General features: G+C 37.8%; 1 protein-coding gene across 1 annotated transcript; it reads right to left on the bottom strand.

The window, feature by feature from the left end:
• Positions 1-1,069: 1,069 nt before the first annotated feature.
• On the bottom strand, positions 1,070-4,115 carry marcksl1a (MARCKS-like 1a). The gene is made up of 2 exons (XM_079842457.1): positions 3,850-4,115; positions 1,070-2,426 (listed from the first exon to the last, which is right to left on the bottom strand). The coding sequence occupies exons 1-2, from the start codon at positions 3,919-3,921 to the stop codon at positions 1,812-1,814; spliced, it is 687 nt and encodes a 228-aa protein (XP_079698583.1). The 5' UTR covers positions 3,922-4,115; the 3' UTR covers positions 1,070-1,811.
• Positions 4,116-16,013: the final 11,898 nt, after the last annotated feature.

The raw sequence follows: 16,013 nt of genomic DNA, 5'->3' as shown, positions 1-16,013 counted from the left end.
CTCGAAACAACAACGTCACGCCTGATGTAGACAACACTGTTATAAAATTACCTTAAAATATGAAATATAAGAAAAATTGCTAGATTTATGTTGCAATATGGAAAAATACGTCGTCACCACGTGAAAAGGGTTCATTGCATCAGCCAAATAAATATTTTAAGTAAATGTAACTTAAATAGTATGTTGGAAATGTACGTCTACAAAGCCTTGTCTAGATTACTCTGGATAAGAAGTGCGATATATAATTATACAAAATATGTTTTTGCTACAAATCCAATTTAAGTGGAATACTCAAATTATCCATGTAAAGTAACAAACAGATTTATTTGTAAAAAAAATTTTTACAGGCTCAATGCTTAATTTTTATCAGTGTACACCTTCTATAACTTTCAGCGTCTGAAGTTTGTACCTGCTGCTTTTGCACATTTCTGGAGTGTTTTTGACTTACCTGAGCAGCTAATCTTCTGATAAAGAGAAGAAATCCTGTTGAAATGAGCCATGGAGAGAAATGGATGGGGAAACACAGCACCAGTCTTGATCAAAACACTTATGAACGCTTGTAAAGTCATAATTTTACAGTAAAATCCTATAGTAAATCCATTTTCTCATCCTCATGTCGTTCCCAACTTGTATGACTTTTCTGTGGAATAACACAACAGCTAATATTCTGAATAATGTTAATGTTGGACTTCACTGACTTGGACAAAAAAAACGCTGAGACCTTATAAACTAAAAAAATTAAGTACAATCAACTTGGATGTTTAAGTCATTTCAACTTAAATTACATTAAACTGACCTAAAAAACGAGTTGAATCTTGTATAACTTATCAAAAATAAGTTTTTTACAAGATAAGGCAATGTAAAAATGTGTCAACTCCTTGATCATATCTTTTATTTATATAATCTTTCTTCCACAGAAGATCTTCTATTTGTCTGAAAGATCTTCAATGTCAGCTAAATGCATCACAATTCTTACAATTTTCGATATAAGGATAACATGTTCATTGTGAAGATAAGGTAATTTAATATTTTAAAAAAATGAATTTCAGAAAAACAAACAAACACAAGGGGGGGTCAAACATTTATTTGGCCTAATCGTACAACATCTTATTAACACCTGGAAATGTTAGCAAAATAAAGAGTCAGAAAATGTATGTACAGAGACTTAACAGAACAAAAATATATATTTGATAAAAGCAGTGGTTTAATTCCCCTTTGTCGTAAACTTTGAAATGTGTAGCTAGATCTGATTAAAACTGTAAAACATCATTAAAAACAGACTAAGACTAAAACCTATTCACTCGCCCAGCACTTCTGACACCCTACAGTTTTCAGGGCTAAAAATTGGAATGTAGAGCTATTAAAACACTTTTTAAAAAGTTTTTTTTTGTTGTTTTTGTTTTTTTCGTAGTTTTACATTGTCCTTTTAACCAACTCCTAAGAGGACAATTTGTCATTTCACTCATCAGTCCTGAAAAATCAAGGATCGGATGAAGTTTAAAAGAGAAAAATGACTGAAAAAGTTTGTGAACAGGGAGCCACGCTCTTCCATCGGCTGCGGAAAATCCATCAGTCATTCCAATCCATACACAGAGCATTCCCGGCCCGATTCCCGGACTGACACCGGTCAGGAGCAGGCCATTCGTGTATCAGCAAAGGTGGTAAAAGAATTCGTATTGCTGTAACGTTAAGATCGTGGCTCAAGTCTCATATATTTATATATATTTATATATATATTTATATATTTCAATCTCAAAAAGAAAAAAAAAAGGATAAAGATAAACAGTCTAGGTTGCCACAGTGAAGCGAGGTCACTCTGTAGCCGGCTCCGGGTCCGAGGCTGTGGTGGGCGTGGTCTCTTCAGCAGGCGCAGGGGTCTCCTCAGATTTTGTGGTCTCCTCAGATTTCGTGGTCTCCTCTGTGGGCGCGGCTTCTGTTTCCTGGGCGGGCTCTTCTGCTTTAGGCTCCGCCTCTGCCTTTGGCTCTGGCTCCGCCTCAGGTGCCTCAGGTGCCGTTGTCTCACTGGTCTCCGCCGCGGCCGGCTCCTCCTCTTTGGTTTCCGTTGCAGCCTGGCCGTTCTCCTCAGGTTTGTCTTCGGCGGTGGGCGTGGCCGCTGTCTCCGCTTTCTCCACTGCCTCCGCTGCCTCCTCGCTTCCCTTCTTGTTCTTCTTCAGGGAAATGCCCTTGAATTTGAAGGAATTCTTCAGTGAGAATTTCTTCTTCTTCTTGGTTTCCTTTGCAGCTTCGCCGTCGGATTTGGTGGCGTCTCCCTCGGCTGCAGGCGCGGCTTCGATGCCATCTCCCGCCTCCGTCTTGGCGACCTCCTCCTCCTTGGCAACCTCCGCGGTTCCATTTCCGTCTGCCGCCACAGCTTCTCCATCTGGCTTGGTGGAAACGTCGCCGTTAGTTTTCACATGTCCATTTTCCTGAAGAGAAAAGCAGAAAGACGGTAGATAAGCCAACTGCATCTTGGCACACAAACACAGAGAAAAAGCAAAGGGGTTATGCTGGCAAATGCTTGTTTTTATAGTTATAGTGAATATTACATGCTTACTTTTTAGATTATAGTTTATAGAACCATATTTTAAAGCATTTAGCCTGTAGTGACACCACTCACTTTCATTTTGATTCAATAACAAGTACCCTACTTGCAAAGCATAGCCTATATATACATGCATACTGCAATTTTTAATTTATAAATAAGTAATAAAATCACTTAAATATTATGTGGAGTTAAACCTCGACATACAACATCAGATGAATTGAGATTTCCATCAATCTGCCCACCACTGTAGTTCATAAACCCCTAAAATACCTCAAATAGATATGAATTACTGCGTGTTATTGGATACCTTGAAAATGGCATGTTTTCAGGCCAAAAAGAATGTGAGGACTGCTGTATATAATTATATTAAAAACCGAAGCAACACCCAGTTTAACCCAAAAGCAGAAGTACATCATGTATTACACACTGCGTGCACTAGGGGCAGTGTTGTTCCACTAAATATAATCCACAGCTTAGAAAATCAGCCACTGCTAGACAGAACAAAGAAAAGGGAGACAGCAACCTAAGATGGCATTTAAAACAACGTCTGGCTCTAAAACGCCTCTTTTTTATGCCACTTACTGGAAATTGGACAACTAGCCATTCAGGTGATGTATCAGCTGAGCACTATAGCTCTGAGATATGGCCACTAACCCGTTGGGGTCTTTAAATCTCATGAATAAAGATGCATGCAAAATAATGCTTTCAGTTAATTAATAAAGAAAAGAGCTCTCTCATTAGATATGGAGAGGGGGGGAAGGTTGCATATGCATTAAGGGGGATGGGTAGAACGAGTATCAATGAAGTACCGGAGGAATGGTCCATGCATTCACACACACACATGCATTGCATTGTTTGCAGATCAGCAGAAGCGCTCTGCATCATTTGCATGCAGCTCTGCAACCTTTTGTTCTCAATTCGGGTTACTGCCAGTTTCAGCGCCAACACACGACCACAGAGTCTGCCTGATAACCAACTAAACCAACTAAAATGTGTTCAGAGAACATGATTCTTAAAAACAAATTGAAAAGAGAGTTTTAATACAGATTTTCCGCCCTAAACTCTCAAAATTAGACAAGCCATCTACACAAAATCAACTGAGATGATAGCCTATTGTTGCCATAACCAATTCGATTATTAAAAAATATATGTTTAGCACAAATTCCAATATTAAATTGTTAAAAACACATTTTTTAGATAAATGGGATCATTTAAAACGGGAACAATCGTATTGAAAAGATGCCATTCAAATATATCAGAAAGCTGGTAGTTCAGTCATAAAAGTGCTTGGATTAGATCCTCACCTGACCATTGGCTTTATCAGCCACGGCTTTTCCGTCCACTGTAGCTTCACCCTTAGTCAACTGAGCACCCATCCTCCTTTGTGTCTTCTTCAAAGAGTTAAAAATGAAAATAAAGGCAGAGAAAAACCCAGAGGGTCCTTAAATTCAAGCCCACAGAGTAGAGACGGCGAGCGAGCGGTTAGATTCCTGGTGTGTGTTTTAAACTGCTGTGCTCAGCAGACAGAAATAAAGGCTGCTTTCTGGTAGTAAATCCACACGGCTCTGCGGGGAGAGCAAACTAAGAGTTTCACAGCTACAAGTGTGAGTATTTGTCTGCGTGACTCCACCCAGCAGCTACGCCGGCCAATCTGCACCGGAGGGCTGGAGCTTCATCTGCCCCATTCAACCACACCACTACACACACTCCTGTAGATTACTGGATCTTAAGCTTTACACACCTCTGGATGTAAATTAGGGGCTTTATTGGGCATTTTATCATTATTTGAACACTATATAATATTCATATCCTCATATGTCTAAAAGATAATGAAATGCCACACACTTTTAAAAATGTGAATTCACAGTAAATGAAGCGTACAGAAATACAATTTAAATTACCATTGCTTTTGTTTAAGCAAATGTCATTTCTGTCATGTCTCTGAGTGCTGCATTAATGAAAAACTGTTAATTTATTAACAAATATTCCAGATGTTTCTTTATTTTTCTTCTCTCTCTAGTTTAAATGTATTAAACTAAACATGCTTTCTTGGTCAATTTGTCATCCCTTGTATTTGTGAAATCCCTTTAACTAAAAAGGCAGTTCTGTGATGACATCATCGTACAGGAAGTGACATCATTTTGGAGGGAAAGCACCAAACACAAACATCAGTGAGTATTAGCAATGGAATGAATGGATTCTGTGATGTTCTGTTAGTTAGTTAGTTGATTGATTTCTTAATCATTTTGTTTTAATTATTGAATTTCTCAGTTTTTCCTGTCTTTAATATAATTTCTCCATTCTTTTTGTCTTTTGTGAAATCCCAATAACAAAAAAGCCGGTTCTGTGATGGCATCTTTGTACCGGAAGTGACATAATTTTGGAGGGAAAACACCAAACACAAACATCAGTGAGTATTAGCAATGACTGGATTCTGTGATGTTCTGTTAGTTGGTTGATTTATTGGTCATTTTGTTTTAGCTGTTAATGAATTTGTCCGTTTTTTATGTCCTCAATATAATTTTCCATCCTTTTAGTCAGAACTAAAAAGCCAGTTCTGTGATGGCATCATCGTGCAGGAAGTGAGTATTAGCAATGGAATGACTGGATTCTGTGATGTTCTGTTAGTTGATTGATTTCTTAATCATTTTGTTTTGATTATTGAATTTCATATACAGTCATCAATATAATTTCTCCATTCTTTTTGTCTTTTGTGAAATCCCTTTAACTAAAAAGCCAGTTCTGTAATGGCATCGTTGTACTGGAAGTGACATCATTTTGGAGGGAAAACAGCACCAACATCAGTGAGTATTAGCAATGGAATGACTGGATTCTGTGATGTTCTGTTAGTTAGTTGATTGATTTCTTAACCTTTTTTTTATTATTATTGAATTTCTCAGTTTTTCCTGTCTTTAATATAATTTCTCCATTCTTTTTGTCTTTTGTGAAATCCCAATAACAAAAAGCCAGTTCTGTGATGGCATCTTTGTACCGGAAGTGACATAATTTTGGAAGGAAAACACCAAACACAAACATCAGTGAGTATTAGCAATGACTGGATTCTGTGATGTTCTGTTAGTTAGTTTGCAAAAACACTCCATCCTGTAAAATGAAAGTAAGATTGTTTTGATGATATCAGCATTTGAAACTCTCAATCCCTCACTGCGCAATGGCTAATGTTAGCTCTTCATTTCCGTTCTGTTCCTTTTCTAGCCATTGTGTAAATAATCAAGCTGTAATTTAAACTGCCTGAGCTTGACCAGAGCATATTTCTCAATGTTTGCTTTATACTTGTATAGAAATTCTGTGTAAAAGTATAGCAGGATTGAGCTATATATATATTTTTTTAATTATTTAATTTTTCACACCTCCACCAGGTTAGTGCCCATATTTGTGTGATTTGTATTATGACCTCACACGTGTAATTTGAGAAACCCTTTCTAGTGAACACTATAGATAAGTGCATGGAAGCTATTTTTTCCCCCTGCAGTTGTGTAGCAACAGATACAAATACATGGACATCAGATGTTTCATTGATGGTCAGCAACGCAAATTACATAGAAGCATTTCCCGACAAAATGAGTGAAGACTGGTAGCCTAGAAACCACAAGCATTTTGCATTTAAAGCATACGTAAATAGGAATAAAATGGTAACCTCCACTACATCATCAAATTTGATATGCAAAGACCTCGACCGTGATTTAACTCTAAAAACCTGTTCAATCATGCCTTATAGCGGCTGATACTTTTTTTCAGCAAGTAAAAGGCCATTGTGTGTAATTCTAAAAATGCATGTCTTTTTGCAGTGAAATATTTAATGAAGTGGCATAAATGTAAGAATAACTTTATAGGATCTGAATCAGAGAGAGCTTTAATGCCAATGCTTACACATACAAGGAATTTGAATAAAAATAAATATAAAAAATACACAATATAAACAATGTATTAGTAACATTTCAAGATGAACATTACTGGATTGAAGCAACTTTACTTGACTATCCATGCACATTTTTATTTTTAGAAAAAATGTTAAAATGTATCAAATATGATCCATCAGGCTTTTGAGGAACGTTCATTTGTTCATCTCTCAATCATCATTGTATTGCATTATATATTTTGCCCCCCCCCCCCCCCCCCCCAAAATAAAAACTACAGACCTTTAATCATAAAACTAAGCATTTAAATATCATATTATTAAGATATAGAGATGGGAGATGTGACAACTGATATTTATATGCATTTTTATGTAAGTAGTCTCTAAACCTCTATAAAGCTCTCATTGATTTGCATAACAAACAATCAGAACCTCTTACTTTTGGACCATATAAATATCAGAAACTACACCAAATTGCATATTTTTGCTTAGTTTGGGCCTCTGATTACTATACTATACTATACTATACTATACTATACTATACGAGCCATAAAAGCCTGATGTATCAAATGACACCTAACAAAAAACACACATTAAGTACTGTACTTCTACTGTAAGTGCTTTATTATGTATGCACTTTTTGGCTGAGGGAGACTAAATTATTTTCTGTGCTAATCGATATTGTGGCACAGACGCTGTCGATACAGCTTAACTCTCTCTGAACCCGGAACATTCCTTCAGCAAAAGCGGTGCTGGAATGCCACATGGTTTTAATGCCCCACCCACTGCAGTAATGATGACATGCAGCGCCCCTGACCCCCCGCCTCCGGTATGAGTGGAATGTGTTTGCCACCCAAAGATCCCTGCTGTCATTCAGCACACCACCGTCTTCACGCTGGGAAATGAGCCCCGGGGATGCTGGGTAATTCACCCCCATGGCCTGGTGGGTGGATGGGGAAACTGAGGGGGTGGAGGTGGAACTAAATCCTCTAGAAAGAGCAGTTGTTCCTGAAAAAAAGAGGAGGAAATGAACCGAGGCAAAATTACAAGGAAATTTTATAGAAAATGACATGAACTTACATGGAACATATAAACAGAACGAAACTTGGTGTTGGTGAAATTTGACCCATTCGATCACAGTGAGATAAAGAGGAGGAAGTGGGAAAGCTGTTCAAAAGTTTGGGAGTGGTATTTTGTTATGTATTGGAAAAAAGTATATTTTTGCTCAACAAGGCTGCATTTATTTAATCAAAAATACAGTAAACATTCTGAAATATTACAATTTAAAAAATAACTTCTGTATTTAGAATATATTTTAGTGTCACATGATCCTTCAGAAATCGTTCTAATGTGCTGAACACATTAATTAACAGCAAAAGACTTTACAGTGAACTTTTTTTGGTCTGTTTTTCAGGTAAAGCTGACGTATGACTTCATAAGACTTAGAATATAGTCAAATTGACTACTTTAATGGACTTTGTTTTTTGTTTGAGGTTAAAATAAAAACAGCCGTAGTAACTAAATCTATTTTTAAATTCTTTAATTTTAGGCTAGGCAAATGTAGACAGATTCTTCCCACTCAAATATGACTAAGTGTGTGTGTGTGTGTGTGTGTGTGTGTGTAGTTAAGAAAAGAGTTGGAATTAGAATAGATGAATGGAGGGGGAGGGGTAGACACATTAGATAGAGACATGGTGTGTGTGTGTGTGTGAGGGAGAGAGAGAGAGATAGATAGTGAGAAACAGCTGTAGTAGAGATGTGTGTGTGAGCTGCAGTGTTAGTGGGTCAGTGTGCCAGCTGCAGTCTAATCATCTATCTCTGTCACACACACTTCACTCATATTCTTTGAGTAATATGCAAAGGGCTCCAAAATGTTCTGCACATTTTGACACATATATATATATATATATATATATTAACGTTTTTTTAACATTTAATGAGCGCTGAGCGCCCAGTGATCTCACAACTCCAAAAACGTAACGTCTATTTTTTTTAAATAGGCGCTCTCTTTATAAATAAACCACAGATTTGAGCTTTAAACAACTACATTCTCACCTGAAAAAGTCTTAAAACTAAATGTTGTGACACAATAACAGTAGTATTTTTAAATCATGCGGGGTTTCTCATCACGTCACTTTACCACGTGATGGCAGAAAGCAGGCTCCTGATTGGTTAACGCAGCGCGAATGGACGGCAAAGTTCAGATTTTTCAACTCTGCGTCAGAAGCAAATTCCCCCTCAAATGCACAAAAAGCACCAAATAAAATAACTTGCGTGTAACGTGCATATCGTGCAAGGCGCTTGAGTCGTGTCATTCGCGCGAACAAGGCGGAATCGCGCCGCAGGACCTCCAGACGCACGTCAACGTGCCTTTCCATTGACTTTGAAATCACTCGCTCCTGACGCTCTATTCGCGTTTGGTGTGAATGCAGCATCAGAAGCAGGAAAATTGGGCAAGTGTAAGGATTTGAGCAAGTTTGACAAGGGCCAAATTGTGATGGCTAGACGACTGGGTCAGAGCATCTCCAAAACTGCAGCTCTTGTGGGGTGTTCCTGGTCTGCAGTCGTCAGTGTCTATCAAAAGTGCTCCAAGGAAGGAACAGTGGTGAACCGGCGACAGGGTCATGGGCGGCCAAGGCTCATTGATGCACGTGGGGAGCGAAGGCTGGCCCGTGTGGTCCGATCAAACAGACGAGCTACTGTAGCTCAAATTATTCTTTAGAGGTTAATGCTGGTTCTGATAGAGAGGTGTCAGAATACACAGTTTGTTGTGTATGGGGCTGCATAGCCACAGATCAGTCAGGGTGCCTTCAATCTTCACTGATTTTACATTCCATCAGTAAGAGCAGAGTGTGAAGGTGGAATTAGCAGAGCAATAGCTCAGTGGTACATAAAATATTGCAATCCACACAACTTCATTAGAGACACATCAGTTCAAAAGAGGACAAGTTGTTGGTGTGCATCTCTCTTCCTCATCTGTGACCAGGACAGCAAGTCTTTGTGGTTTATCGAGAGCTATAGTTTCCAGGCTAATGTTGGCATACCACCTTGTAGGATGAACCACATCAACAGGAGTAACTGTCGATGCAAGAGGAAGGATGTCCAGGTACTAACCCGGATTGTATCCAAACCACAGCTGCCCAACTCTCTGCAGAATTAAACGTGCACCTCGACTCTCCTGAGCTCCACAGAGTCAATATTCATGATCAGGCTACAAGTTGGTCACTCATGCCAATGCCCAATGTTGGTCTCATTGGTACCAACAGTGCAAATCTTGGGCCGTGGATCATGTGAAACATGTATTGTTCTCTGAGTCTATTCCCACATCCATGGGAGTTTACGGTGTGGAGAATCCACAAAGAGGCTGAACACCCGGACTGTGAAGCACGGCGGTGGATCAGTGATGGTTTGGCCTGTTCCTACTTGATGTGCACTTCACTGCCAAGGACTACCGAACCATTCTGGAGGACCATGTTCACCTAATGGTTCAAAAATTACGGGTTTGCGTGCATCAGCATGATAATGCACCAATACACATAGCGATATTTGTGACAGAATGGACATTTGATGAACATGAAAGTGAAGTGACTATCTCCCATGGTCTTCACACTCACCAGATTTGAATATTCTTGAGCCACATTGGCGTGTTTTGGAGGAGCATTTTCTCCACCAGCATCACATAGTGACCTGGCCACTGTTCTGGAAGAGGAATGGCTAAAAAAAAAGAAAGAAAAACGCTCTGGTCACTATATGAAGGGCTTGTATCTGTCATACCCACGATGATATTGGCAAAATAATGAGGCTCTACACTATACTAGTAAATGATTGTGGTCTAAAACCAGTTTCATTATCCAATCCCTGTATATAGATTGGAGCACTGGAGCTGAAAATCCCAGTTATCATGTTCAGCAGGATAGCATGAGATGATCACTTATTTATTTGATTAATCACCTAGAGGTCTAAAGAAGCATTTGGTTAAATAGATCGATTTTGAATGTTGATTTTCACATGTAGATTGTGTCTGATGTTCCCTTACAGTTGCGCCTGGAGCAAAACTGAAAGTGTGTGTTTGTGTGTGTTTTGCAGACTGAGCCGAAAGTGATAGCTCAATAATTTCTCACTATCTCTGTTCTCTCTCTCAGTTCTCTCTCTGTCAATTTTAAGGGCTTTATTTGCATGATTGTGTTTATATATATATAAGCCTAATATTAAGCAATGAAGCAAATAATAACAAGAAAAAGAAATGTACAATAATTTACAATATAATTGATATGGTAGATCTAGACTAGTAAGGTGCCAGGCAATTGATGAAATAAAATGAATAATATAATGTATAATGTGATGGCCCTGTGCTTCTTTGTTATCTAATCTCATTGCAATAACCTATTGTGTTTTAAACCATATGTAGCCCTGTTTACACCTGAGTGTAAGCTGTGCTTTGGTTGATTGGATCACAAGTGAACAACACTAAATACAGGTGTAAACAAGGTCTTAAACGTTTTGAGCTTGTCCACTTTCGACCACTTCCAGAGGTAGTTGAAAATGCATTCGACCGGATTGCTTTCGTAGTGTAAACGCTCATGTGGTCGAATGTGTTCAGACAGCCACTAAAAGACCACCTACTCTCTGCCTATTGCCCTTATGCATAAACGGGATTTAAACTTTGACGCCTGAAGAACTAAGTTTGGTTTGAAGATGAAAAATGTACCAAGAACAATGTTCTCTCTCCATTCCTGATTTCTAACACACACTCACAGCATTCGGCTGGTCTTGTGGTTGTCAGAGCAGAAACGAAAGTGGATGCTCTCCGTATGTTTTTCCATCATCTCCGGTGCATTCATATGTACATTGCATGAGCTTATTTTGTCCATTAGACCGAAAGATTTGAAAAAAAAACTCCTACATTTACCCTCCCTCTCGTCTACATGTGATCCGATCGACCCTAATGCATCTTAATACAAAGTGTAAACAGGGCCATAAAGTCTCATCAACTTTCCAGCTTATTTTGGTCAAGAACTGTCCTTAGACCATATGACTGATTGTAAAGTAACCAATTATAATTTGTTTTGTTTTTTGCGGGTTTGGATAACAATAATAGACCAGCATTCAAATATTTGCACAGCATTGTCAAGTCATGAATTTACAGAAGAGAAAACACTGCAAGAATGTGTGACCAGAATTTCTATAGCCTACATCCAAAAATTTGTAGCATTTTCCATTGCCTGGACAAATAGATAGTCCCGCCCTCAAACACCCATAGTTGAGCCAATGTGGTCAGTCTTTAATTGGACTACTTTTAGTTTTATCTTGTGTTTTAGGATACGATTTTTGTTTTACACTCAGTTTTAAACCATAACGTGTATGCAGTGTCTTTTGAATCCGTTATTGGGTTGTTTTAGAGAGAATCTATTTAGAAGATTACAAACGATCTTTCTCTTAAACACACTCACACACACGTTTGTAATTGTGTAGCTGTCAGAAAACATCTTGACGAGAGAGAAGCGCTTGCTCTTTCCCAGACTCCTTCAGCTCATTATCATTCTGTTCCAGTTTCACGTTTTCACTGATCTTCTGCTGCTGTCAGGTTGCCATAGTGCTGCGTTTCTGTTAGCGTGTACGACGGCGTGACCCATTTTTCACCCCCCCATCATCCCTCGCCCTCAATAACCCCTCTCTCCCCTCCTCCAAATGACTGAAATCCCTCCACAAGCCTGTTTTCCTCATTCACCACTTGGACTCGCTTTGCTCTTCACCCACTGTCTGAGATCTCACTTTTGCTTCTCAGTTTTTTAGTTTTTGCTTGATATCGTTTGAGTAAAATTAATCTAGAATACTTAATTGTTAATTTGACTAAAAATTGAAAATTAGTTAAATTCCATTATCTCCATAGAGAAATAAATGTTAAACATAAAACTTTCAATACAGACCTACATGAGATAGTTGGGATCTCTGTGTAATTTTAACTTTTATTTAATGTTTGTGTTATTAATGTTTTAAATGTGTATTCGATGTTCAGCAATTGAAAAACAACATAATCCCATGAGACCATACTCATATTTGCAAATATCTGAACATTTTCAATCAAATTTTCACCTAGAATCAATGACCATAGTTTTATTGCATCATGGTTTATATTTTGTTTGCAATGCATTATTGCATCATTAAAAATACATTATTTATTGTCTTGTAGATCCATCATTTTCAGATTTTCTAATACATTTTTGATTAGAATCAAAGTTTATAAGATCATCTCAAAGCTGGTTGGTTTAATTCATGGCTTTTTATTGAATATTTTTTTTAATTGTTATGGAGAAGGAATGAAAACGAATGGGACACATCAATAATGACTGTGGCCAGTGATTTTAGAAATCTTGAAATATAATGCACAAGTCGCACGAACCACTTATATGATACTTATGTTGTTTTGCTTCCTTTTAGGAGCTTGAAAGTCTCAAACTCCACTCTTTGCAATTTGATGGGAAAGAGCAACCAGCACAATTATTTAAAATCCTGAGGAAAGTACTGAAGATAGAAAGTCATACAGGTTTCGAATGGCATGATGGTGAGTAAATGACACTTACAATTGCGAGAAAAAAGTCTGAAATTATATGTTAGTTTATATGAGGGATATAAACTCAGAAAAAAAAATTATTGTGAGAACAGGTCAGAATTGCGATTTTATAAACCTTGCAATTCTGAGAAAAAAGTCAGAATTGCGAGATATAAACAAGAAAAAAGTCAGAATTGCGAGATCTAAACAAGAAAAAAGTCAGAATTGTGAGATACAGTATAAACTAACTTACAATTGGGAGAAAAAATTCTGAATTTACATGAGGGATATAAACTCGGAAAAAAGCCAGAATTGTGAGAAAAGGTCAGAGTTGCGATTTATAAACCTTGCAATTCTGAGAACAAATTTAGAATTGTAAGATATAAACAAGAAAAAAGTTAGAATTGTGAGATCTAAACAAGAAAAAAGTCAGAATTGTGAGGTCAGAATTGTGAGATCTAAACAAGGAAAAAGTCAGAATTGTGAGATATAAACAAGAAAAAAGTCAGAATTGTGAGATACAGTATAAACTAACTTACAATTGGGAGAAAAAATTCTGAATTTACATGAGGGATATAAACTCGGGAAAAAAGCCAGAATTGTGAGAAAAGGTCAGAATTGCGATTTATAAACCTTGCAATTCTGAGAACAAATTTAGAATTGTAAGATATAAACAAGAAAAAAGTTAGAATTGTGAGATCTAAACAAGAAAAAAGTCAGAATTGTGAGATATAAACAAGAAAAAATTCAGAATTGTGAGATATAAACAAGAAAAAAGTCAGAATTGTGAGATACAGTATAAACTAACTTACAATTGCGAGAAAAAAGTCTGAATTTACATGAGGGATATAAACTCTGAGAAAAAGCCAGAATTGTGAGAAAAGGTCAGAATTGAGATTTTATAAACCTTGCAATTCTGAGAAAAAAGTCAGAATTGTGAAATATAAACAAGAAAAAAGTCAGAATTGTGAGATATAAACAAGAAAAAAGTCAGAATTGTGAGATATAAACAAGAAAAAAGTCAGAATTGTGAGATATAAACAAGAAAAAAGTCAGAATTGTGAGATATAAACAAGAAAAAAGTCAGAATTGTGAGATATAAACTCGTAATCGTGAGTTTAAAAAAAGTTGGAATTGTGAGGTCACAAGTACCTTTTTATTTTCATTCTGGGTGAAACAAGCTTCCATATTAAACCAAAGAGTTTGTATTATACAGTATTAAATCAGTCTTGTAGAAACACACAGGCTGACAGCAGATCAGTGTGTGTGTGTGTGTGTGTAATAATCTGATTATGATTTCATTTCATAAGACATTCACGCATATGAACCAAAATAAGAGCCGAGATGATTTAAAAATCAAGAGCGTAATCACAGGATTTACATGACTGGATTACACACAAACACACACACACGCACACACACACACACACACAGAGAGAGAGAGTATGTAGTGTCCGGCTAGACACATCTGGTGCTGTTTGTCTTTATGGCTGAAAAAGTTTAAAAGCAGGAAGTAAAAAGACATCCTGGGTTTTAACAGGGCAGCACGTCCTCTTACACACACACATACATTAAGGATTTAGCAAAATAATACAATACAGACTCCAAAACCAAAGGACTACATTTAAAAACATTTACAACACATACAGAGGCAGTTTTAGCATCTGGCAGTGTAAGGAGTTAATGCTGGGAAACCCAGAACTGTGAAACAGAGGTAAAAGTCTTTTTTTTTTAATTTTTTTTTTTAAATCTGGACATCCCTCGTATGTTTCCAGCTTTCAACACATCCTGTGTGAGTTAGTGCGCTTGAGTTGAGTTAAGCTGTTAAAATCACGTGCAGAATGTGAGGTTTGGAGTTCAGCTATCTCAGACATGAAATGCTGAATGTGATGTGATTGATAGTGGAGCAGCACATGAACTCTTAACACAACCAAAATATACTTGACCGAGGTTATACAATCAGACCTGGTTATTTAAGAGCGCAGGTACATGTGATAAGAGTCACTGATGGAGGAAAACATATGAAGTTTGTGATACTTTCAACTTTAAACTTAAAGTATATTTTAGTTTAGTTATGAAACATAAGAGCCATGAAACATGCATTGGACCATATTAGAAGTAATTATGAAATTACGTATAAAGATGTACAAAAAAACCTCTTAAGTTCAAACAATTGCATTTAATATAAATTTCACGTTTTTTTTTATTGTAAACACGCAATTAAGTGTCTGAAATCAAGTCTGCTGTGAGACTTTAGTGTTAACACCCACTGCTGTGATTGGCTGCTGTGAGACCTTAGTGTAAACGCCCACTGCTGTGAGACCTTAGTGTAAACGCCCACTGCTGTGATTGGCTGCTGTGAGACTTTAGTGTAAACGCCCACTGCTGTGATTGGCTGCTGTGAGACCTTAGTGTAAATGCCCACTGCTGTTATTGGCTGCTGTGAGACCTTAGTGTAAACGCCCACTGCTGTGATTGGCTGCTGTGAGACCTTAGTGTAAACGCCCGCTGGTGTGAGACCTTAGTAAACGCCCACTGCTGTGATTGGCTGCTGTGAGACCTAAGTGTAAACGCCCACTGCTGTGATTGGCTGCTGTGAGACTTCAGTGTAAACACCCACTGCTGTGAGACTTCAGTGTAAAAGCCCACTGCTGTGATTGGCTGCTGTGAGACTTCAGTGTAAACGCCCACTGCTGTGATTGGCTGCTGTGAGACCTTAGTGTAAACGCGCACTGCTGTGATTGGCTGCTGTGAGACCTTAGTGTAAACGCGCACTGCTGTGATTGGCTGCTGTGAGACTTCAGTGTAAACGCCCACTGCTGTGATTGGCTGCTGTGAGACGTCAGTGTAAACGCCCACTGATTATAGCATTATATTTATATCTATGGCATTATTTAGATTGTGGCATGAAAGGTTGCAGTGATGAGCGTTGTAGCCGATCACAGACGTGTTGAGCTCATGAATGCTGTGATCTCGTCATGGCAACTCGATTTCTGCACACTAACAAAGGCTTTCATCATAACTAACAGTGCAAATACGATGTA

The sequence above is a fragment of the Gobio gobio genome (genome assembly GCF_949357685.1).
Source record: "Gobio gobio genome assembly, chromosome: 18".
NCBI classification, from domain to species: Eukaryota; Metazoa; Chordata; class Actinopteri; order Cypriniformes; family Gobionidae; genus Gobio; species Gobio gobio.
The sequence above is the reverse complement of the archived record's forward strand: the minus strand, read 5'-3'. Positions and strand labels throughout refer to the sequence as shown.